The 26,519-nt window shown below is 33.7% G+C and overlaps 3 protein-coding genes across 3 annotated transcripts; all 3 read left to right on the top strand.

Moving 5' to 3' along the window:
- The first annotated feature begins 710 nt into the window (after positions 1-710).
- LOC124106325 (olfactory receptor 5D18-like) lies at positions 711-7,285 on the top strand. The gene is made up of 2 exons (XM_046463934.1): positions 711-722; positions 6,326-7,285. Exons 1-2 carry the CDS (start codon positions 711-713, stop codon positions 7,283-7,285), a joined length of 972 nt encoding a protein of 323 aa, XP_046319890.1.
- Positions 7,286-14,836: 7,551 nt separating this feature from the next.
- On the top strand, positions 14,837-15,778 carry LOC124106326 (olfactory receptor 5D18-like). The gene has a single exon (XM_046463935.1). It carries the CDS (start codon positions 14,837-14,839, stop codon positions 15,776-15,778), a length of 942 nt encoding a protein of 313 aa, XP_046319891.1.
- A 6,134-nt stretch (positions 15,779-21,912) lies between these two features.
- LOC124106335 (olfactory receptor 5L1-like) lies at positions 21,913-22,848 on the top strand. The gene has a single exon (XM_046463942.1). The coding sequence runs from the start codon at positions 21,913-21,915 to the stop codon at positions 22,846-22,848; it is 936 nt and encodes a 311-aa protein (XP_046319898.1).
- Positions 22,849-26,519: the final 3,671 nt, after the last annotated feature.

Genomic DNA, 26,519 nt, shown 5'->3' with positions numbered 1-26,519 from the left:
TTCCAGCATTCATGGTACAATTCTATTTGTTTTGCACTTGTGTGATTACAGAGGGCCTCCTGTTGGCCATGATGGTCTATGACTTTTTGTGGCCATCTGCAACCCTCTGCTGTACATGGTCATAATGTGCCAGAGCTCTGCGCAGATCTGGTTTCTGGCTGTTGCCTGTTAGCATTAGTGTGTGCTCTGATTCACTTGTGCTCAGCCCTTGAGTGGAGCTGAACATGGTAGTGCAGGCTTGTATTCCCAGCAGCTTGGGAGGCTGAGACAGGAGAATAACAAGTTTGAGGCCAACCTCAACAACTTAGCACAGCCCTAAGCAACTTAGTGAGGACTTGTCTCAAAATACAAATTTTTTAAAAGGGTCTGGTGATGTGGTTCAGTGGTAAAGCATTTCTAGGTTCAAGCCCTAGTATCAATAAATAAATATACAAATAAATAAATTTTAGATTATGTGATTATAAAACATTCTGTATAAACCTGCAGAAAATAAAATGACAAATTTAAAACCGAGACATTCTTTATTTATATGAGGAACAACAGTGGAAAATGAGCATTCCTATAGAAAAACAGGAAAAGGCTAATAAGAGTCTTTATACAAAATAGAAATAGTTATTAAACATCAGGAGAGTTGTTTTAGGGAACTCATAACAATAGAAACACAAATGTAAACATTATCATTTCCCACCCATCAGAATAGCAGAAATTATATGAGTTCAGTGGTAGGGAAACAGACTATTTTATATATCTGGGCAGAAGGTTACAAGCTACAGAACCTGTCATAGGCAATTTGAAGTATGAGCTACATTTCATATGCACTTAGCCGTCTCTTAAGCAGTTACAGTTCTAGGAATCTATCCCAAAGATAAAATGGCAAAAAAAATACACACACACACACACACACACACATGTTCACAGGTGTTATTTATCACAGTAAAACACAGGATGAAATTCAATATGAAGGTTTTCGAATATATATGATGAAAAAAATATATGTCTAACATATATACCAATGTAAACTAATTCTTAATAATTTATTGTAATTAGGAAGTCTCTAACTGAATAAAAGAGAAATGTTTCTACAAATTACTATGATGTACTGCTAAAACATATTAAATAAAAAACTGTTTTAGAAAAGTTTATATAGTAAAATCAGAAGTTTACAAGTAGAGAAAATATTAAACAAAGACCAATAAACTTAGGAAAATATGAACTAAAACAATAAAATAAATAACAACAAATAAATAGTTTTAAGTGAAAATCTTAATTTGAAGTAGGGGTTCAGTTTGAAATATTGTTTTTTTCTCTTAAAAACAAGGATCATTAAAAAACTACAAACCAATAACACTCAACATCCTTATTCTACAATTTTCCTCTAAAAAGAAACTTGTCCTGTCCAGAAATAGAGCTTGTTGGATAAATAACAGAATTTAAGTCTAGATAAAGAATATATGAAATGGACCTTGGATGATTTACTTGTCTGGAAAGTAAGAATGCTATAAAATCTCTTCAGATAATCTCAAAGAGACATAGAAGATGATTTGAAATGAGTTCTACTGGTTCATGGTGAGAAATACTTAATGCAAACTTATATTGACCACAATTGATTTAAAGGTACCAAATAATTTTAAATCTCAATATTTAAAATACAATAAATAAATCATTTGGTTACCATGAAAGTTACTGGGATAGCAATTCATTACTTTGAAAGTTGTTAAAAAAACATGAAATTAGAAAATCACAATTCTAGAACTGTTAATTTGGGTGGGGAGGATTATGGTGATAATTTCACTTGGTATTGAAATTATGAGGCAAATGTTGTTGGAGGGTAATTTTAAAATGAATTAATTGACTTGACACTAACTAAACACATGGATGAGCATTATTGCTTCAAGCCAAAGAGCCAGTTAACAGGTGGTTCCCAGTGGGCTGTACCTGGAAGTGCTGAGAACCCACTGCCAGAGTTCTTGCTGAAAAGAAACTAAGAGTGAATCTGAACCAGTAATGATATTTCATCTGAATATCCCTTTAAAAGAATTGCGGCAGGAACAACTAATTGACATCAAATGAAGCAGTCAGTTAAATACAGAAAACAAAATGTTCCACAAATGGTTCAATTTCCAACCCCCCAAACTTCCAAACACACACACACACACACACACACACATTTTTTTCCTTGCACACAGATTGGTGATATGATAAAGGAAACATAATGGTAACAATCAAATTTAACTTGATTTAACCTCAATGGAAAAATACATATTTGGGACAAATGGAAGAATTTAAATAATGGTTTGAGTTTTGAGTATTATTGAGAATATATTTTTATTATTGTTATGTTCAATTTTGACATGAGTAATTTTTGTTCATTTGATTTATTTTTGGTGTGGAGTATGAAATCCTGTCCTTGCACATACTTACCCCCAACCTACAACCCAGCCGCTTGACATGAGTGTTTAAATCAAAGGTTTATTATTATGAATGATTACACTTTTTCATAAACTTTTTCATTGATTCAGTCCTTTTTTCTTTTTCATTTTCTTTCTTTTTTACTTTTTTGATACCAGGTATTTAACCCAGAGGCACTTAACCACTTAGCCACATCGATATTAATCCCTAAAGAGGTACTATCCATCACTCCTTGTTCAACACAGGAAGAGTTCCAGGATAGAATCTACAGGATTAGCTAACTTAAACTTGGGGCAGGCAAGAAAAAGGGCTACAGTTGTGATTGGATACTTGTTAGGGGGTTTTAAAAATGTCTCTATTCTGACCACATGGTTCCTAAACTTAAGATGGTTCAATTCTACACATGAAACTTAAGTTCAGTAAACATGCCTGTTTTATACTGCAGGTTCAACTTTAATAAAAACCATAAATCGTACATATTATTTTGAAGATACAATGTTTCTATTGTAATAAACTTGAATAGAGATATAAGTATAGGTACGGAAGACTTTTTTGACTCCCCATTTAAAAATATTATTTCAAAGGTAAATTATAATTGTATATATTTACTTTAAATTATCATTTAATGTAAAAATATTCAGAATTTCTTCTCTCTGTTCCCTAACTTTCCCACAGTTCTGGTAGGTTTGGCTCCATTCCAGTTGCATAGAAGGCCATATTTATTATTCAATAATTGTTCATCATACAATTGTTGCTAGCTATTAGTTTAGCAACTTATAACATATCAGTGAACTTCAAGTGAATTTCTCACTTTCCAGAAAATTTATTTTAGCAAAGGTAAACAAACTATATATTACAATGCATTACAAAAGAATTTAAGAATATATATTGGGGAATAGAGTAATCCCTTCAGTATAGTAGTGTGTTCATATAAGATTTCACTAAAAAGACAGCGTAATTTAAAGGAAAGAATTACAGAGGGAATGTAAAAGCCAACAATTAAGGAGTGTGGTCTTCTTTTAAGAAACAATGAGGAAGTCAGAGTATCTGCATGCACAGCTGGTGTATTAGTTAGTTTGTACTCACTGTGATCTGACAAGGACAACTTACAGGAGGAAAAGTTTATTAGGTTCGTGGTTTCAGAAGTTAGGTCCATGGGTGGCCCACTCTGCAGCTGAGGGCTGGAGGTAAGGTAGAACAGAATGGTATAGGGCATGATGGAGGGAAGGGAGCACAGGAGAAGACACCAAGGAAGCAGAGAATTCTATTCACTAAAGACAATATATAAACCCCCAGGGAACATCTCACACCTTCCTCTAGACATCCTGTCTACACTTACTGCCCAGATAATTGATATCAGTGGATTAATCCAACATCTGTTTCACACCTCTCAATATGTAATCATTCCACCTTTGAAAAGTTTTATGTCTTACACATGACTTTCTCAGGGAACCCCCCCAACCTGGCCGACATGTAAACTAGGAAAGGAATAGTAAATAGGGTCAAGACTTAACAGTGACTTGATCATTTAACCATTTGAATGTTGACCTTTGTAAATCTTGTGATTACAACCTGAACAGCTGGATAGTCACATTTTTCCAATATGAACAAATTCTTTAATATGGTAGAAGAGCATTATGCCTGGGAAATATTAGCAAATCAATTTGATAATGATGATTCATAAATATATATGTATTTATAAATAAAATTTATGAAATATATGTGGAACATAAAATTTATGAAATTTATGGGGCATATGACAGTGATCAAGGTATGGGAAAGGTGAATTTGATATATATTATATATGAAATGCTCCTGATGCTGCTATATATTTTCTCTAAATTTTCTCAGATGGTAAAATTACCTTAAGTTGAGGTGATTAATTTTAATTGTTTATCCCACCTCAAGAGAATGAAGCAATCGATAGTCTCTAGGGTTCTTATCTCCAAGACTAATGATAGATATAAGAATAATCTCATTGCCCTAACTAGGAGAGCTCCTGCCTTCGCCATTAGCAGGTTTGTTTTCAAATTCAAAAGATAGATAAACTTAAATTTCAATATGGGAAACTGACCCTCTTAAAACCAGAAATTTCTTGAGAAATAGATGTAAATGATCCAGGAACAGTGAGTGTACACTTGCTTCAAAGATTTGGTATTATGCACTCTCATTTTTGCAAATTTTTGAAGGAGTTCTCAAGATAGAATGTTTAAGTAAAATGAAATAGACATTGAATAGACTATTAAAAAATAAAGAGCCCCATTTGATTAAGGTCACAAGAATATAACCACTGATAGCAAAAGTAACAACAAAAATTGGTAAAAAAAATAGTGGAAAGAAGAGGTCAGCTATCATTATTTCCTGGACTAAAATTTAATATAAATATTTTTACCAGGGATTTAATAAGATAATGTGTGATAATAGAGTCATTGCATTAAATATAAGAATAGTTTTATATAAAATTTAAAATTCTTTAGATAAATAAAATGTGGTAAAAATATGTGATAATTAGAATGTCTGGCTTATGGAATGAGTTTTTGAAGTTGTCTTTAATAAATAATTTCATGAGCACAGGAACAAATATGGTCATTGAATGTCTCAGTCTTGCATATGATCATACATCTTTATTGTTGGGCTATATGAAAACTATTTCTTAGATTGTGTGACTAAAGATAAGTTTTCTAGAAATAACAGAGTAAGGTAGCTGGCATGGATAGATATGAGAAGATTTGGCCAGCAATAACAGAATTATGTTTTTTTTATTATCCATCGCAGGCTTCCCAGAATGTCTTCATGGTACAGTAATACTTAAAATTGTTACTTAATCTCTTTCACAGGTAACATAGGCACAGAATTAAAATAATGGTTATCTTAAAGAGAGAAAAATAGACAACACAGAGCATGATCTTCAGGAAAGGGATGTTTCTATGTCAGAGTTTTATGATACTTATTCCTGGCTGAGAAAAGTATCTATTTCCCCTTCTAATGTGTTTCATCTTGATACTGCTTTCTAGTTTATTTCTGTGGCATATAGGATAGCTTGCTACAGAATTATTTACCAGAGAATTGAAATCTTCAGTTTTCTCACTATTTGAAAATGTGATTATTAATACAAGATACATGCTAACATCAAAATCAAGAATCAGGACCAGAGACCTATAGTGGAGAAATGGATACATCACTAGAAGCCTGAGGATCTGGGCTTCAGTCATAGAAGTGTAGAGGGTTCTTAGTCTGCATGTCATTGGGCAACTCAAGGTTTCTTTGGCTCTAGAATAAGAACATAAACTAAAATACTTCCATAAACTCTTCTAGTTATTTTTATTTTCTTCAGTCATTGAGCAAAGATTGGTAATTACTCCTTAAGTCAAAGAGCACACCTACTAAAAAAGGGATTTAGATTTATGTTGATATCACGGATATTGGGTCAGAGAGGAAGATTTAAGTGATGTGTGACATTAAAAACAAATGCACAAGGTTAAGAATTTGCATGTAAGGCTGTCAATGAACACTTACAAAAATTAATTTATTTGGAAAATTCTGATTTTTTATGGTTAAAGGGCTGAGATCATCAGCTATAATTTGTTAATTAGATTTAACTTGTATGAATTTACAATTTTCAATGACAGTTGAATGACTTATGTGAAGACTTGTTAAATAGTCATTACTATGTTGATCTAAATTTTTCACATTTTGTATCAAAATTATATTTGAAAATTCATAATTTAATTCAATAATTGTATGTTTCTAATGTTAAAAAGGGGTTTGTATTTTTAAATTGTAGGTATGTTGTCTACCACATATAAATAAATGTGCAGATTCTGAAAATGGTAATTTATAAACTTCGAAAGGGCAGTAAAACACACTGCGTTGGTCCTCACTCTCCCTAATATTTTTGTTTTCAGGATTAACTCAGATTCCAAACAAAAGAAACATGGTTCTGAAAGACAGAAATAAGAGTGGGGCCACATTCACCCTCTTGGGCTTCTCAGATTATCCAGAACTGCAGGTCCCCCTCTTCTTGGTTTTCCTGGCTATCTACAGTGTCACAGTGGTAGGGAATGTTGGGATGATTGCCATAATCAAAATTAATCCCAAACTTCACACCCCCATGTACTTTTTCCTCAGCCACCTCTCTTTTGTGGATTTCTGCTATTCCTCCACTGTTGCTCCAAATATGCTGGTGAACCTAGTTGCAAAAGACAGAAGCATCTCCTTTTCAGGATGTGTGGTTCAATTTTTTTTCTTTTGTACCTTTGTGGTAACTGAGTCCTTTCTGCTAGCAGTGATGGCCTATGACCGCTTTGTGGCCATCTGCAACCCTCTGCTCTACACAGTGGCCATGTCCCAGAAACTCTGTGCTGTGCTGGTGACTGGATCCTATGCATGGGGGTTGGCCTGTTCCCTGATACTAACATGCTCTGCTCTACATCTGTCCTTCCATGGCTCCAACACCATTGACCACTTCTTCTGTGAGTTCTCCTCCCTGCTCTCCCTCTCATGCTCAGATCCCCACACCAACTATTTGCTGCTCTTCATTTTTGCCACATTTAATGAAGTCAGCACACTGTTCATCATCCTCACATCTTACATGTTCATAGTTGTTACCATCCTCAGGATGCGATCAGCCAGTGGGCGGCACAAGGCCTTCTCCACCTGTGCCTCTCACCTGACCGCCATCTCCGTCTTCCATGGCACCATCCTGTTCCTCTACTGTGTGCCCAACTCCAAGAATTCCAGGCACACGGTCAAAGTGGCCTCTGTGTTTTACACAGTGGTGATCCCCATGTTGAACCCCCTGATCTACAGTCTGAGAAATAAGGATGTCAAGGATACCGTCAGCAAAGTATTGGGCAGTAAAGTCTCTTCTTTTTGAGCATCATATCACCATGGAATTTGTTCCTGAAATATAAATTTTGTTCTTTTCCTTTGATTTTAAAGGAAACATTAAATTAATATAGTTAATATTTTACAATATAATATAAATTGATTTTGCTTTCAAGAGAATAAAGTTGGCTCTTTTTCTTGCTGGAAAACATTAGTAATCTTTCTAATTTTCCTTGTTTTACCTACAAAATTCGAATAATATGAGATTACTTATAATCATATTGTGAAGATTAAAGAAAAAACATACATATCATATGAATACTGTTTGTAGCTTAATAAATATCACTACTGTATCCATTTTCTTATAAGATATCTGACAAAATCTAAGTTCTCAATTATCTTATTCAATAAGTGGTCAATTCATAAATCAGAAAATTTATGAATTGGCCACTTATTGAATTCCCTATCATAGGGAATTTCAGAGAAATGATTGTTTTAATGCACCGAGGAACATGAAAGAGATTTTTTTTTTGTAGAATATATATTGTGTGAACTTGTTTAAAGACAAAGACAGACAGTATATACATTAAATACAGGAGTTAAGTCAAACTTCTAATAAATATTTTATTGAGCTAATATGACATATTTGTGTATGTGCAACTATGTGTCTATGTGCATTGTGCAGTGTGAACAATTTCCTTGGTATGAATAGAAATTTGAAAAAAAAAGATGCTGTGTGTCTTGAAATATTTCTAAAGTAGCTCTTCATGGTAGTGTGATAATCTACGATAGACCCCACCAGAGGCTCAGGAGTGATAGACTGGACCTTAGAAAATCTCTTACATTAAATTATAAGAGACTAGGTTGATGGGTTCCTCTGAAACATGTACTTCAAGCTGATATTCTGTCTTGAAATATATCACATATTCTCAATTTTACAGAAACTTTTGTTCTAATCATGAACATAAACTCTGAATTCTTCTCAACAAAAATTTCATTTATCTCCTTTTAAGTGTTCCAAGCTATCTGTATAATCTTATTCAAAATAAAATTTTAAAAAATGCATCATCATAATTAATATAATTACTTAAAATATGAAAACTCTGGTGTTAATCACTACTTTTATTTGAATAACTTGCTCTGCCTTTTCCTTCTCTTTACTATATGTGTCCCAGTAAAATTCCAAATATTCATCAATAAAAAGCAAAAAATAAATTTCCATATATTAAAGGAGAAAAAACCTGGGGATACTTTTATGTGGGTTTAATAGAGTTATTTGTTATTGTGATATTATTTTAAATGCTTTATCAATATGAAAAATATTTGTTCCATGTACAGTACTAGACAAGGTAACAAATAATCCTGTGACCTGGGCACAATGCTATAGAATTGAAATCCCAGCTACTTAGGAGATAGCAGCAAGAGGATCAGAATTTCTAGGCTAGTCTGGGCAAATTAGTAGGGTCCCATTTCAAAATGATATTTTAAAATGGCTGGGGACGTAGCTCAGTGTTAGAGAATTTTCCCAGCTTGTGCAGATTCTGGTTTCAAACCTCAATACCACATACATGAAATAAATAATAATAACCTTATGAGCATACACATTTTAAATGTAATAAGGAATGTTTTGAATATTGAATATTATATATCAATAAACAAACCAAGCCAACAGCTGCCATGTCCAGATCAGATCTGCATTAAATTATCCAGTTGACACATCCAATAGATGTTTGCTATTTCTACCCAGTGGTTTTATATGGCCTTGGAATGCAATCTTTATAGTCACTGGCTTTCTCAAATCTGGGAAAGCTGCCACAAAGATTTTTCAAGCATAATGGCTTTCCTATTAAAAATATGATATTTCACTTTATTTGATCATTTATTTTTTATTACTTTTAGCGAATTTTCACATACATAATAACCCAGCTTATTTTTTTAATTGTTGCCTTGTATTTATATATAAAAATGGAATTTACTATAATATAATCACATATGCAAACAGCAGAGTTTTGTTGATTGAGTTCCCAAGTACCTACCTACCTCCAATCCTCCTCCCTAAACGTTCTCTGCTCTACTGTTCTCCTTCTATTTTCATGAATTCTCCAATTTTAAAAACCCTTTTTGTCTCTAGCTTCAACATAGGAAAGAATCCACTTGAGCTTTCATTTCTGAGTCTAAATTATTCAACTGATCATAATGCTCCAGTTCTATCCCTTTATCAGCAAATGATGTGATTTCACTTTCTTTATGGCTAAGTAGAACTTTATTGTGTATACATACCACATTTTCTTGATCCATTCATCTGTTTTAATAAAACTTCGCCAATTCAATGTTTTAATAATAAGGTATAACATTATAAGGCTTAACTGTAATTCATGTAACACTGTCATTTGCAACAGAGATAGACCTGCAGGACTTTTGTTAAGTGAAATATGGGAGGCACAGTGAAACAAAATCTTCATAATCTCATTCATGTGTAGAATATTAAGCAGTTGATTTCATGCCAGTTAAGAAAAGAATAGCAGCAGGATGCGGTGGTGCATGCCTGTAATCCCAGCAGTTTGGGAGGCTGAGGCAGGAGAATCACAAGTTCAAGGCCAGCCTCAGCAAAAATAAGGTGCTAAGCAACTCAGAGAGATCATATCTCTAAATAAAATACAAAATAATTCTGGGGATATGGCTCAATGGTTGAGTGCCCCTGAGTTTAACACACACACACACACACACAAAGAATAGAATAGCAGTTACCATTGGCTGGGGAGTTCAGGGAAAGAGGAGCTTTAATCTTTGAAGGAGGAAGAAGTTTCAGCACTCTATGGCACAGAAGAGTGACTATAATTAAACCTAAATACTGTATATCTCCAAATAGTTAGAAAAGAATGTTTTCAAATGCGCTCTCTATAAAGAAATGATAAAAGATGATGGAGATGAAAATTAGATTGGGTCGATCTTCATGCAATATGCACATGAATAAACGTCTCACATTGCATTTCATAAATGCATACAAATATATTATGAGAATAAAAAATTAAATACAAGGAGAAATTTTAAATTTGAACCTTTATATTATTCACTTTTTGGATAGTGACCTTGAAATCAATTCAGATAATGCATTGTGTGCTGAGTTAGGTAGTGTAGAGGGAGGGAATAGAAATGCATACTAAGGATCTGAGCAGCATTGCACCAAGGCATCAGTAACCCTTATTCCCTGTTGTGGGAACCAAACTCTCTCCAGACACTGACAAATGTCCTACTGCAATCAGATTCTTCTGGGAAAGATCAGTGTTCCATGGGGAACCAGAAGCCTGATTCTCCATCTTCAGTCTTGAAAATACAAATGAATTTTCAGAATTATATTCTGCATTGAACTCAGGGAAAGACAAATAACCTATTTTCCTCTCCATTTGATACTAGAAAAAGCATGTAATTAGAAAAATATCTTTAGACTTGGGTGTTTCTACCAAGGGCTGGGGAGAGAGAATAAATGTGAGGCATCTCACCCTCTTTGCATTTATTATCTGTTGAAGGCCATGAAGCTATATGTCCTTTATTCAAAACAAAACAAACAAAAAAAAATCAACCCTCCTCCATTCCACATCATAGTTATTTGATTCAAATTAATTTACTTTAACTTATATATAATAATGAAAAAAAAATGTAGATAAATGAGGGTACCATGTATATATTGTGTAATGTTTAAATACCAGGTTAAATATATCTGTCTCCTCAAATGTTTATTATTTCTTAATATTGAACTCTGAAAAAATATTTATTCTACATGAAAAATATGGGATCATTCAGAAATGTGATGAACACCTATCTATGCACCGACAAATTAGGAAACCCATAACAAATGGATAAATTTCTGGACACATACAACTATGCAAACTGAACCATGTATATGTAGAAAACCTGAGAGAGCAATTGTAATTACCAAGATTGTTTCAGTAATACAAACTTCTCAGCAAAGTAAAGCTCAGGATCAGATACATGGCTCCATGGCCAAATTGTACCAGAAACGTACAGAATACTACTGGAATGAGAATATACACATAAAGAGCACCACAGAGAACACAAACATAAGTCCAAGTATTTACAGCTGACTGACTTTTTGCAACAACAAAAACAAAACAGAAAAAGAAAAAGAAAAAGAACTTACATTAGAGAAAGTAAATCCTCCTTAATACACGGTGCTGAGGTCACCAGATATCCATATGCAGAAACAAATTAAAAAACAAACAAACAACAAATTCTGATCATTCACCATATATCAACATCAAGTGAAAACTCATTAATATCTTAAAGACCCCTCATTATTAAAGTAATGTAAGAAAACATAAAGACATGATCAGGACATTGATCTGGGTGAATGTTTTTTGGGTATGATCTCCAAAGCACAGGCAAAACAAGGAAAAAATTGACACATGAGATGACATAAACTAAAACATCATTTGTACAGCAAAGGAAATGACCAACACAGCAAAGAGACAACATACCAAAAGGAAGGAAAATAGGGACAAACTATCCCTGCAACATGGGATTAATATCCACAATGTGTAGGGACTCGAACAACTCAGCAAAACCCAAAAAATAATTCCATTCACTCTGAGCAAATGATATAAATAGTTCAATAACATTATCAAGAAATGCAAATGAAAACCACAGTGATATAGTATCTCAACCCATTTGGAGTGTCAATTACCTAAAAGAAGAGAAGTAGCAATTGTTAATGAATGTGGGAATTAAGAGGATTTCTTGTACACTGTTGGTGGGAATGAAAATCAATACAGCCCATTATGGAAAATAACATAGAGTTTTCTCAAAACACCAGACATAGAACTAACATATGATTGAGAAATCCCACTACTGGGAACTTAAATCAGAAACTAAACTCTATGTACAAGTGACTTTTGCCCTCATGGGTTTACTGCAGCACTATGTACAAGAGTCAAGATATGGAATCACACTAAGTATCCATTGATGGATGGGGAATGGTAAAGGAAACAATGGAGTAATATTCAGCTAGAAAAAAGGAAATCACATAATTTGCAGGAACAAGGATGGAAGTGGAAAATATGATACTAAGTGAAACAAACTAATGCAGAAAAAGTACAGCAAGTTCTTACCTATATGTGGAAGTTAAAGAGCTGATTCAGTAGTAAAGAACAGAAAAGCATAACCAGTGCCTTGGAAGGGTGTCAGGGAAGCAGAGTTTGGAAAGGCTATTACATAGATTAGAGATGTGTGAAGGAAATAACTTTTAATGTTCCATAGCATGATAGAATACAGTTGGCGATAATTAGTGAACATTTCCTAACCTGGTGGAGAGTGTTTTGGATGTTCCCAAGATAAAGAAATTATAACTGCATGAGTTAATAGATTTGACATCTACCCTAATCTGACCATTACATATTGTGTACATGTATTGAAATGTCACAGAGTAGTCCATAATGAAGAATTTATTTGTGATAATTTAAAAATACATAATTAAAAATAACTATCAGATAAGGTGATTAGTTTAATAGTTGCTTTGTCACCTCTAGAGAATGGGGACAATATCTAGTCTCTAGGGTTCTTGTCTCCAAGGGTCTTATCTACAGGTATAAGAACACAGATTTCCCTCCCAACCAGGAGAAGGCCTAACTTTGGTTTATCAGGTTTAAAATTCAAAAGAAAGATTGAAATTTATTTCAATCAGGAAGACAAGTGAAGATGGAAGAAAGTCAGTAGAACGACATGATCTTTGAGAAACAGATGTGAATTTGCAAGGAACAAGAAAGCACCGACTGTCAGGCTTTGTATTAGTGGCCCTGGCTCAGCCAAGCTCCTCAAAGAAGGTATGGTGCAGGGAGGAACAACAGCTCTGAAAAGCTGGGGAATGTGTATTGTTTCACTTCTGCAAATTGTGGAGGCATGGACAATGTAGAATAGGCAAGGATATAAGTAAAATGAAATTGATTCCAATAGAATAGACTCTAGTGAAAAAAAGTAAAAGCTATCAACTTTATTAAGATTATAAAATAAGAAATGTGATTCCTGTGAACAGATGTAGTAATCACACTGGAGAGCCAAAGCCAATAGGGAAGAAGATATGTGCCACTGTGTTTTCTAAACCCAAAGATATATAAAGTTACTAGCCATATAACAGCATATGGATCATAGGAGTCATTATCTTCTATGTAATACAGGTTTAAAATAAATTTTTAAAGCTTTAGATAAATGGAATTTTATTATTAAAAATGTGATAATCAGAGTCTTTAGCTTTGTGATTGCTCCTTTTGAGGTCACACTAAAGATTTTCTTTTGAGTTTACATTAATGATTAGTATTTATAAATATAAAAAGCTTGGAGCCTTTGAATGTCTTAATCATGCATATATTTTGCCAATTTTATTGATGCACTACCTGAAAACTATCTATTTGGTTATGTGAGCATAGACAACTTTACCAAAAAAAAAAAATAGAGAAAGACATTTGTGGTATGGTAGCATCTAATGGTTACTGGGTCCAATGAGAAAGAGAAAGAGACAGAAACAGAAACAAGGAACGAGAGAGAGAGAGAGAGAGAGAGAGAGAGAGAAAGAGAGAGAGAGAGAATAAACAGATTGTCTTTGAAAAATTTCTGGCAGATTCCTAAATATAATTAGTTACTCTTGATACTCTTGGGTGAAAACATTTCCCTGGATCTCATTCTGTTCCTTCCTTTGATGCTGTGTGACAGGTTCACGGTCATGGGTTTATTTCTATGTATAAAAGTCCCTGGTTTACTCACAAATTAAAAGTGTGATTATTAACAAAGGAAATGTGTTAGCATCTAGACCTAGAATGTGGATTAGTCTAGTATAGGGAATGGACTCATGACTAGAAGTCTGTGGATCAGAGCTTAAGACAGAGGTGAAGATTGGTCTTTTTGTGTCATTGGGAAGGTTAGACTTTCCCTGGCTTCTGTTTTGTCAACTCAAAAACAATGAAACAATCAACTAGACCATCTTTAAAATTTGTTCTAAATTTGTTATTCAGTGGGTAATGTTAAAAGAGTTGAAAAGAATGTCTTCTGAAATACGATTGTTATATATTTCAGTATCATATTTATTGGGTCAAACAGATTAAAGTGCTATATGGAATTAGCAATACAGCAACAAGAAATAGTGCTGGCAGTAAACAGTACCATGTAAACATAATATAAAATTAATTTGTTGAAAACTTTCTCACAGATACAGAGCTGAAATAATCAATCATGAAACTGGTAGGCTTCATTTTCATGAATATGCAATATTAAATAATGGCTGAAATTTTTATGCAAGGATCTTTTTAAAATAGCCATAAATATTTTGAGCTCATTTTCCCATATCTTAATGTTCAAAATTACTTTTGATAACTTAAAATTTTCTTCAAGATCTTCATGAAAATTTAAAAATGGTGTTGCTTGTCAAAATTTAAACATATGGTCTATTTTGTATAATAAAAATCTAGATTCTAAAGAAAACTTGCTTCATTCTACAGGTTCTATAAAGGAATGAATCAAGGTTACTGTTTCTTCACATCATTCATTATTATTTTCATTTTCAAGACTAACTTTAATATTATAACCTAAAGAAGCCATGATCCTCTCAGATGGAAATAAAAGTGGGGTCATGTTCACCCTCTTAGGCTTCTCAGATTACCCACAAATGCAAGTGCCCCTCTTCTTAGTTTTCCTCGATATCTACAGCGTCACAGTGGTAGGGAACATTGGGATGATTGCCATAATCAAAATTAATCCCAAACTTCACACCCCCATGTATTTTTTCCTCGGCCACCTCTCTTTTGTAGATTTCTGCTATTCCTCCACCATTGCTCCCAAGATGCTCGTTAACCTAGTTGCAAAAGACAGAAGCATCTCTTTTTCAGAATGTATAGTACAATACTCTTTCTTTTGTACCTTTGTGGTAACTGAAGCTTTTCTGCTAGCAATGATGGCCTATGACCGCTTTGTGGCTATCTGCAACCCTCTGCTCTACACAGTGGCCATGTCCCAGAAACTCTGTGCTGTGCTGGTGACTGGATCCTATGCATGGGGGGTGGCCTGTTCCCTGATACTAACGTTCTCTGCTCTACAGCTGTCCTTCCATGGCTCCAACACCATTGACCACTTCTTCTGTGAGTTCTCCTCCCTGCTCTCCCTCTCATGCTCAGATCCCCACACCAACTATTTGCTGCTATTCATTTTTGCCACTTTCAATGGAGTCAGCACACTGCTCATCATCCTCATGTCTTACTTGTTCATATTCATTACCATCCTCAAGATGGGATCAGCCACTGGGCGACACAAGGCCTTCTCCACCTGTGCCTCTCACCTGACTGCCATCTCCATCTTCCATGGCACCATCCTGTTCCTCTACTGTGTGCCCAACTCCAAGAACTCCAGGCACACGGTCAAAGTGGCCTCTGTGTTTTACACAGTGGTGATCCCCATGTTGAACCCCCTGATCTACAGTCTGAGAAATAAGGATGTCAAGGACACTGTCAGCAAATTATTTTGTGGTAAAGTCCCTTCTTTTTGAGCATCATAGTATCATAGAGTTTGTTCTCATATATAAAGTGTGTTCTTGAAGGTTGGTTTTTAAGGATACCATTAATATTGACATAGTTAATATTGTGCAATGTAGTGGAAATGGATTTCACTTCCAACGGAATAAACTTGGCTCTTTTCCATACTGTAAAAGTCAGCAATCTCTCTTATCATTAATACATTTAATCACAAATTTAGTTAGCATAATATAGTTTCTAAACTGTGAAGATTAAAAGACACATGCATTCTATCTGTGATATCCTTGTATAACTCAATATTAATTTAATCCCCCTTTCTTATAAGATACCTATTGTATACCAGCCTATTAATAAACATGAGAAATTTATTTACAAAATAGAAATAATAATTATAATAATGCATAGTACAGCACTGAAGTATATGATCATTTTGTGATGGTGAAAATAATAAGACCCATAAAGATTCATCTAGGGATAATTAATATCACCATATTATTATTCAAAATAAGATAAAAATCATCAAGTCCTATTCACTTGATGATTAAAAACACCAGATTTCTACTTTAATAAACTCACTTTTTTAAAATAACTTGGGTGTCATTTTTCTTCTCTTTACTAAATTTGTTTAGATAAAATTCTGAACAATCATTAATATATATTAAAAAAATCCATTTATTTTATTAAGGGAAAAGAGTAATCTGGTGCCCAATTTCATATGTCCAAATAAAGTATTTCTTCTGATAATGTTATTTTGTTCATTATAATTTTTGTTTTGTAATTATTAATAATAGTCACATTACATCACTAATTAAAATATAAGAACTCTATATTTTGATAAAATATAATTAAACTTTTTAAATATTCCTGAAAATATTTATTTTCATGGGCATATGGTTTTGGATTTCTAATTTCAATTAAATAATGTATTTGTAGAAAACTAACTTAATTCTAGAAGTCAAGTGTATTCAGTCTCATTTCTAATTCAATGTTGTAGTAAATGACAATATTGCAGCTGACCAATTCAATAAGGGTTGTTATTTTTAACAAATAAGTTTTAGAGCATTTTGTTTTGAAGTTACTAGAGTTAATCACTTTTTCAAACTCAGGAAAGTTTACTGCAAAGATTTTCTCAGGTCTTACCATATGCAAATTAAAGATATCTATCATTCTTCTACATGTAACTTTGTTATTCAAAATAATGTAATAAAACAGTTTATAAGATTTAACATCCACATTTAACCTTGCATATATACTATTTTATCTATATGATATTATAGCATATTGTATGATATTATGTGGTTTAAATATATATTATGAAAAACTTCATTTGCAAAAATTCAGATAGACCTGGGCAATATTAGATGAAGTGGAAAAGCAGGACAGAGAAACACAATTATCACGTAATCCCACTTCTGTGTGGAATTTAAAAAGTTGATCTTAGAGAAATTGAGAATAGAATAACTGTTACCAGAGACTGGGAAGAATAGAAGGCAGTGGGGAGGGAGAAAAGTCAGACAGGAGAAATAAATTACTGTTTGCTAGAAATTTTGTTTTGTTTTGTTTTGTTTTTTTTCATGTATTTGTATGCCACCTGCATTTTCTCTTTTGAAAAGTATGTGTGTAGTTCTTTTGTTCATTCATTAATTGAACTATTTGGTGTTTTAGTGTTAAGGTTTTTTTTTAGTTCTTTATATATTCTAGATATTAATTATTGAGGAACAGGTGGCAAAAATTTTCTTCCATTCTAGAGTGTCACTGTGCATGCTTTTACTTGTTTTCCTTGCTATGCAGAAAAATTTTAGTTTAATTCCATTCCACTTATTGGTTTTCTATTGTGAACTTTAAGAATCTTGTTAAAGAAGTTGATTCCTGTAAAAATATGTTGCAGTGTTTACCCTACGTTTTTCTTCCAGAAATAAAAACCAACCAACTTTTACAAATGCCTCACAGGTCTTTAAGTATGAGATATTGAAATGCAAATAGTTTGCTGTGTGGCATTTGTTGGATGACATTCATTATAGTCAATCATGTTCACTGCAAATACTCTTTTTGCTTTGGTATCATGGGATGTTCTCTTCAGTAGTATTCATCTTGTGACAAAAGTTTTAGGGTTTACTAGGAGCACCCTGAATTAGTATTCAACAAATATTTCCATCAGCCTACTTTATATCTGATTTCAAAATATTCCTCCATGGACTAGAATACATGCCCTTTTCCATGAAAATACATTTGTATACCCCAGGGGAAAATAATAGTTGGATTGTCTTGCTGAAGAAGACTTCAGAAGTCATGAATATTTCAAGTTGTCCTTTTTCAAAAGTGTTTTTAATTCATTTTAATTAGTTATACATGTCAGTAGAATGCATTTATTTTCTTTGATATATCATACAGAGATAAGGTATAATTGCTCATTTTTCTGATTGTACATGTTATAGAATCACATTGGTCATGCAGATAAAAGGTAATAATGTCAGTTTCATTCTGTTTCCTTCTACTATCCCCATATATCCTCTTCTCCCTTCCCTTCCCTCCCCTCTACCTAATCTAAGGCAACTCTATTCTTCCCTAGTGCCCCACTTAATGTGAATTCACATCTGCACATCATAGAAAACATTCAGTGTTCAGTTTTGGGGAATTGGCTTATATTGCTTAGCATGATATTCTCCAGCTCCATCTATTTACCAGCAAATGCCATAATTTCATTCTTCTTTAAAGCTGATTAATATTACATTGAATATATGTACCACATTTTCTTTATCCATTCATCTATTGAAGGACACTTAGGTTGCTTTCATAGTTTAGCTATTGTGAATTGAGCTGCTATAAACATTGACATGGCTGCATCACTGTAGTATGATGATTTTAAGTCCTTTAGGTATAAACCTAGGAGTAAGATAGAAGGGTCAAATGGTGGTTCTATTCCAAGAGTTTTCTGAGGAATCTTCATACTGCTATCAATAGTGTTGCACCAATTTGCAGTCCTACCAGCAATGAATGAGCTTCCCTTTTTCCCCACATCCTCGACAATATTTGTTCTTGCCTTTATTCTTGATAATGTGTCTTAGATTTTGGAATTTTTTTCTCATTAGAGTAATTCACAGAGAAAATGTGAATGGATAAGAGAAAAATCCCATTAAAGTATAGGGTAAAAGGAATGTAGGTATGCTAGCTGCAAATTCAAGGAAACCCAAGATTCCTTAAATTAAGAAATTCTTCGGATCAAACTTGGAAGAGGTTTGTTTGTTTGTTTGTTTGTTTGTATGTTTTTTAGAATTTAGAAATGGCTTATAAGAAACTACTTCCATGAAAATTTTAAATGTTTGTTCTACCTAGGGGCACACAGACTGTGGTTTGAACACCTTGAATTCGTATTAAAGTTCTATATTCAGGAATGGAGAAGACAGGAAGAATGGTGAAGCACCCCAGTACAATGGCCTCTGGCATTGCACATGGACTCTGTCCTCCCAGAGTCCTTGAAACTATGCTCTCCCCATAGTCAAGTGGTAGTACAAACTGAAAAGTACCATGGGGCCTATCTCCACTAAGGATTTTCTGTGACTTTGGGCGAATTACACCTGTCTGTGCTTCAGTCACTTCATTTGTAAGGGACATAAAATCATTGATACTTTTATTTTTATAAAAATAAAGAAGAAATATTTTAATAGTTAGATTTAGAAAAGTACCTTGCACATAGAAAGTGCTCAGGAAATGTGAGCAATGGCTATTATTCTCACTAATGGAGGTTCATTATCCCCACTCTTTCTTTGGAGAATAATGTATCTTCAGACCCATTACCTTGCAGGAAGGAGCTGTTACATATAAGGCAGACAAATGCATTCATATATTTCATAATAGCAATGTGAGGACTCAAAGAGGCAAAGCTTGGATGTACATACAGTGTTTCAAATTCATCAAAATTCTCAATGAATGGTGTTAGCTTTTAATAACATACAAAAATCAGAATCATAATGTGTACCACATTATTTGTTTTCCCCATTTTGTATCTCATAGTGGAAAAAATTGTTTGAATCCCAAGAGTTTCCTTGATATTTTGTTGATATCTTACAGATATCAGTGATTGTTTTGAGAATTTTAGGGAACACAGATCCCAGAGGAACATCCACAGACATAAATTCTATGACATTTTCCATCATAACATTTTCAGAAAAAGAGAAAACAGTTGAATGTCTACTATACAGGTAGGTTGGATTACAAGCTCATTATTTGGGGGGGCTGTGGTTATTAATAATATTTTCTGGAACCTGAAAACTTGATATATTTTCCTATGTTTGGAATCTATTGTAATCATATGTGAGAGAAAATGATGTATAAAGGAGGGAAATAGTACTACAATTTTTTTTTAAAAATCTGTGTATATATTATCCTTTTCTTAGAGAATGCTTTGAGAAATGCCAAATTTTAAGCATTCCTTTAAGAAAATATACTGCTGCTTCTATAGTAAAAGACATTCTCAATGGGAAATGGGAACAAATCTGCAAAACCACATGTCTCATAAGAAAGGCTAGTGTGAGAGGAAAATCAACATAAATAATGCAGATGAATGCCTTTTACCATCCTTCCTTTACATCTCTCTCACAAGAACTCCATCTCTGCAACCTGGTTGACCTTGCATGGAGAGTCTCCTGACAGTAACCACGATGCTGAGAGTGGCCATGAGAAACCCATGAGGATTTCCATTGAGGCACATAGATGTGTGAATCATCTCTGAAGTGGAAAAGATAGGAATTATGTTAGCTCTGCCCAAAGCACTTTGAAGTGTCCCTTGCAGGATTTCTCAACTGTGTGAAATGACTGACAGTATCATCCTGGGGGTGTTTGGTGGTGTTGGTCATCGGGATGATGGAGAGGGATGGCCATGTGCATTACGCAGTGTTTAGCAACTATATATATATATATATATATATATATATATATATATATATATATATATATATATATAAAACCACATACATTGTTAAACTATATATATATATATATATATATTTTTTTTTTTTTCCACTGACCATTGGGAAAACCAAAACTGTCACTGACAAATGTCATAAAGTGTCACAAAGTGGTCACATTCATTCCTGGTTAGTAAGCAGTGGTCTGTGAGCAAACAACCCCCTATTTTTTTTTTAAATACAGGAAAACATTTTTTTAAACTGTGCATTACTTTGAACTCAGAGAAAGACATCTCACTTTTCCTAATCATTTAGAGAAAGAAAACCATATGACTATGTATACATAATATCTCTGTCCCTCAGTTTTACTGTTTATTACTCTCATTTTATCATGGCAGTTATCATGTCATTAAAATTATTTGATGTGATCATTTAAAGAGAAATGCATTTTCTCTCATATATGTATTATAATTTTGGACATTTTCCCTCTATCTGATACTTCAATTCTGAAATTTATGTATCATAAATAATGCTGCTATGATCATGGTCTTCATTCTCAATCACATCCTATACACAGATTTGACAAGTTCTTGAGATAGAATCAGATAAATAAATTATCAAATAGCTCTCTTGAAAGAAGAAAACTCACAAATAGAGGAAGGCTATTCTCAAGAGAACTAATTCCCTGAATCTCTAAAATATATCAATAAAACATAAACACCTGTAGGTTAACAATAACAAAGAGGTCGCCTATCTTGTTAGTTGTCAGAGTGGAAAACTCAGAAAATGTTACCCTAGATTTTAAAATTTATTTCCTTTGATCATAATATTTAGAGTATTGATCACAGAGTAAGCTAGGAAAAATGGTTTTGAAATTTATAGAGAAATGAGTCCAATCAAATAATATTTTGGCATCACCCCCTCATGATTCTATGCCAAGCTTGCGATTTTGAAAAGCTAATCAAAGCATGTATACAAGTTTTTGTAAATATTAATTATTTCATATGATCTCTGAAGTAAACTATAGGCTTCATATATCTCTATTATGCAATGCTATAATTTTTGTCAAATTTCATGTGAAAGATTTCTAATTTCTTGATAGGTAAAATTAAACTATCCTATTGAGTCTGTTGTTATTTATTTTTTAATTCATTATTTACCAGCCAAAATAATATTTGAATTGCATAATAAAGTATAACATTTAGGGTTTTTTTTTCCTCCCCAGCCACATAGATAGTAGGCACATGGCTGAGGAAAACTGCACCACTGTGACAGAGTTCATTCTGCTGGGATTGTCAGATATCCCTGAGATGAAAGTCCTTCTCTTCCTGGTGTTCCTTCTGATCTATGCAGTAACAGTTTTAGCCAACCTAGGCATGGTTGCCCTGATCCAGGTCATCTCTCAACTGCACACTCCCGTGTACTTTTTCCACAGCAATTTGTCTCTTGTGGACTTTGGCTACTCCTCAGTCATTGTGCCAAAGGTGCTGGCCAACATCTTAAACAAGGACAAAGCCATCTCCTTCCCAGCATGCATGATACAATTCTATTTGTTTTGCACTTGTGTGGTTACAGAGGTCTTCCTCCTGGCTGTGATGGCCTATGATCACTTTGTGGCCATCTTCAATCCTCTGCTGTACATGGTCATCATGTCCCAGAAGCTCTGTGCAGAGCTGGTTTCTGGCTGTTATCTCTTAGCATCAGTGTGTGCTCTGATTCACTTGTGCTCAGCCCTTGAGATCCCATTCTATAGGTCAAATGTGATTAATCACTTCTTCTGTGATTTACCCCCTCTCCTAAGTCTTGCTTGCTCTGATGTCACTGTGAACAAGGTGCTGCTGTTCATCATGGCTACTTTCAATGAATCTATGACCATTGTGATCATCCTCACCTCCTACCTGTTCATTCTCATTACCATCCTGAAGATGCGCTCTGCAGAGGGGAGGAGCAAAGCTTTTTCCACCTGTGCCTCCCACCTCACAGCCATTGTTGTCTTCCATGGAACAATCCTTTCCATTTACTGTAGACCTACTTCAGGTAATGGTGGAGATGCTGACAAAGTGGCCACGGTGTTCTACACTGTGGTGATCCCCATGCTGAACCCCCTCATCTATAGCCTGAGAAATAAGGATGTGAAAGAAGCTCTCAGAAAAGTTGTCAGCTCTAAAATGCATTCCTAGAGAATGTGTATTTACCAGGACTTAGGTTGCAAAGTAGAGGCAGGTGGAGGGCATGATCAGTGGACTGTAACATTGAAATGGAGAGAACACAGGAACAAGCCAAGGAGTCACAAGTGAGTCTTTTGATTTATCTATATTTGTGTCTCTTCAATTTCCAGCTGTGGGATTAAACATATTTCAAAACTTTCAGACTATTCTTTTCTGTTTTTAACTTATAAATAATCAGTAAAGTTTAAATGAGTATGGTTAATGGCACGATTCAGACATACATACTTGTTTTGGTGTAAAGCCTTTGTAAGTTAAAGAAGAACATAAGACTTGTACTTTATATTAGTATCCCTGACCCACAAAACTATCTTTTAAAAATAGTAGTTTTGTAAGGAAGATCACACAATTGACAGTGTGTATACAGAATGAAAAATATATATGTAAACCTATACTTCTATTATTTTCTTTTGTTGCTATATATACACATACATAATATTATTTACTATATATTCCTTTTTCCTTTTTGTGTTGCAGTTGTCCTAATGTCCAGTGTTTGAACCTTGGATAATATTTCATGTGTAATATGATAATAATTTCATAAGTATTTAGGAACATTGTGTTATAGAACCTCAGAACATCAGCTTAGACTGATCCCTAGTAGATAATTAGTCCCCTTATGTCTGTAGTTCTTTCTCCTCCTCTTATATACTTATAACCATTTTTAAAAAAAAAACATTATTAAAGGTAACAGAATTTCTGAATTGTCTCTTTTTTTAACTTTATGTTTTCTTCTTATTTTCTTGCTAACACTTCAATTCACTGTAGATTAAATGATTAATGATACAAGTGTATTTCTAAGCTCTGTTCACGTTCCTTGGATGCATCTTTGGTCTTGATGAAATACTCTTTTTTGCACTTTTCTTTATGCATCTAAATCATATTTCTTCATCATTCCTGATTGACGTACACCACTGACACTTTAAGGCTGCATTATGATTTCATTTTCTCAATTATATTCACTTACTTAAATGAAGCTTTATGTATAATAATTGTTTGAAAACAATAGGCTCCAGTTCATGAAAGCCTGGACAGGTACTTTGACCTTGATTTTTTTAGTTTGACAGAATTTAACTTCTTCAGTCCTCAATTTCCTCCATCCTAATGTTAACAAACTTTACTAACCTCACAGTATTTCATTAAAATTAAATTTTGAAAATGTATATTTACTCACCAAATTCTGGAATGTATTTTTGGTGTGTATCATATGTTTCTGGGGCTATTTAAATATTTATCTATTTTACTGTCTCTGGCATATAGTAAATTCTCTTTAGTTATATTTTTATTGAATAGATAGGTGATTCAACACTGGTGGTTGAACAGTATTCATATTGAGAAAAACAGATGAATACAGAACGCTTTGGAAGCCACCAAGAATTGAGAATTGGCTCAAAATTGCCCATATATTGACACCTATGTTCAATTAATCAGGGTCCCTTAGGAAAACAAAATCTCAACAAGATTCAAAGTAAGGTGTGAAGAGTATTAAAATCTAAAAGAGCATGAAGGGAACACTGTGAATTTCAGTTTTAATAACTGCAGAGAGGCTACAGTTTTTTATATCAGGGTTGATATCAAGGATATGAAGGTTTTGTGATTTAAGTAAAACCAGCTTTGAAATGGAAGCTAGTTCATAAAATTTAATGCTTAAGTGAGAATAAAATCAGCCTTAACTAGGAAGAGGAGTGTGCTTTAAATTTTTAAATGACTAAGAAATGATATTTATTTAAAGAACATACAAAACATACAAGTCTACCAATTAAAGTTGCATTTCTATTGCAGACTTTTCCTTTGTTACTCTCTGATATTTGAGACAAATCTGCCTCCGCACTTTGGCCTCAGTTTCATCACATATATATAATTTCTAATCCTCTCATCTGCCCTAGAGTTTGAGGAACTGATCAAAATCGTGCTGGTTCTTGACACTCCTTGGATGCTGGTCAGAAAACTAAGCGAAGGAATGCTGATGTTGTCACTTTGTCTGCAGCCTAACTTACAAAAACCCTGTTTGAGTGGTTTTGGAGAGAAAGGATGTATGCCACTCATCCAGGTAGCTGCCATTGGACAAAACTCCACCAGGGAATGGAGGCTGTGCCTGCCAAAGTACCAAGAGGGATGGAGGTGTTTTCTGCCTGTTGCCACTGAATTCTTTTTTGGAGTAGTCAGTGACCTCTTGAAAGTTTTTCCAATAAACCATGTGTCTCCCATGCTGTCTCCAACACTTTCTTTGTCCTGCCCACAGCCCTCCCTACTGCCTTTGGCAAAATTATGTTAAATAAGAAAGTCTTAACACTGATTCTGAATATGTGCTTCTCTCCATACAGTCTATATGCCTTCTCCAGTAGAATACTTTGAGTTTGTTCAAATTACAACTGATTGTGCTTTCATTATCTCCTTTGAAGAAATGCATAAAAACAAAATTGTCTTTTGGCTAGTTATTAGGAAGATTAAATGAGCTAAGCTTTAAATAAGATTTAGATAGATTATAACACACAATGCATGCCCAATAGGTGAGTCCTGTGATTATAGCTATCTGACCAGAAGATCTATTACCATTATTGTATTTGAAGAAACTCCAGGGTAGCTCAACACAGTCTGCCCTCCTGGAAGTTAAGGGATTTTGTAGTGTTACGAGAAAGGGAAAGTTCATCATAAATATTCATGGTAATTACAAATGGCAATACAATCTGTGCCTCACATATCAGATATTAGGATACAGAATCCCAATCACTCTTGAAATCTGGAAAAAAAGAAGTTTTAGTATTGTTTCCAAATTTAGAATATTTTTTTTTCTTTTTAATTTGCCATGATAGTTGTACTTATAGAGCACAGTATGCTGTTTGTATACACGTATATGATGTGATGATAAAAATCAGGGTGATCTGTATAACTATCACCTCAAACATTTGCCATGTTTATTTTTTCATTTTTTTTGTGTGTTGAAAACTGTTTCTTCTCGCGATTTAAATTATATGTGCATTATTCTTAATATGTTCACCCTACTCTGCAATAGAACACCAAGTTATGGTGGTTTTAAAACCAATTTTCTGATCACATTCCACAGAGATTAATTATTTTTGAGCCTTCTATGACATCAATTTTTACTTCAATTTTTTCTTACTTTGTTAAACCACAGAAATTAATAATTATTTTAGGTAAGGCATTAATTTCCCAGGAGCATAATTTATAATATAAAGTCTTTAATTGCATGCTATCCACACCTATCACCTTCAATTCCAAGAAAGAAACATCTATATCACAGGTTTGTTCACTAAAACTAGACTCTAAGTGCTTAAAAGAGAAAATGTATTATATATATATATATATATATATATATATATATATTCTGAGCAAAAAATAATAATTAATGACATGGTTAACTCATATGTCTTTGACTTAGAGAATGTTTATGAGAACACTTATCTCATGCCCTTACTTTTCATTTTTTTAAATTTTATCTAAGAGACAGTAGAGAAATTACAACTATTTCTTCTGTAATATCAAACATTAATATATATAAACACAAGCTAAAATGGTAAACTTTCTCTTTTTCTCTTTCTCCCCCGCATTTCTCCCCTTTTTCTCTTTCTCCACACCAGCATTCTTCATGAGATCTACAATGACCA

This window comes from Marmota monax, unplaced genomic scaffold, assembly GCF_021218885.2.
Source record: "Marmota monax isolate L192 unplaced genomic scaffold, Marmota_monax_Labrador192_F-V1.1 WCK01_AAM20220418_F8-fsc00503, whole genome shotgun sequence".
NCBI lineage: Eukaryota > Metazoa > Chordata > Mammalia > Rodentia > Sciuridae > Marmota > Marmota monax.
This window is presented reverse-complemented; position numbering and strand designations above follow the sequence as displayed.

What these genes read in the sequence shown, in the direction of transcription:
- LOC124106326 (XM_046463935.1), top strand. Translation starts at nt 14,837, where the DNA reads ATGATCCTCTCAGATGGAAATAAAAGTGGGGTCATGTTCACCCTCTTA.
- LOC124106335 (XM_046463942.1), top strand. Translation starts at nt 21,913, where the DNA reads ATGGCTGAGGAAAACTGCACCACTGTGACAGAGTTCATTCTGCTGGGA.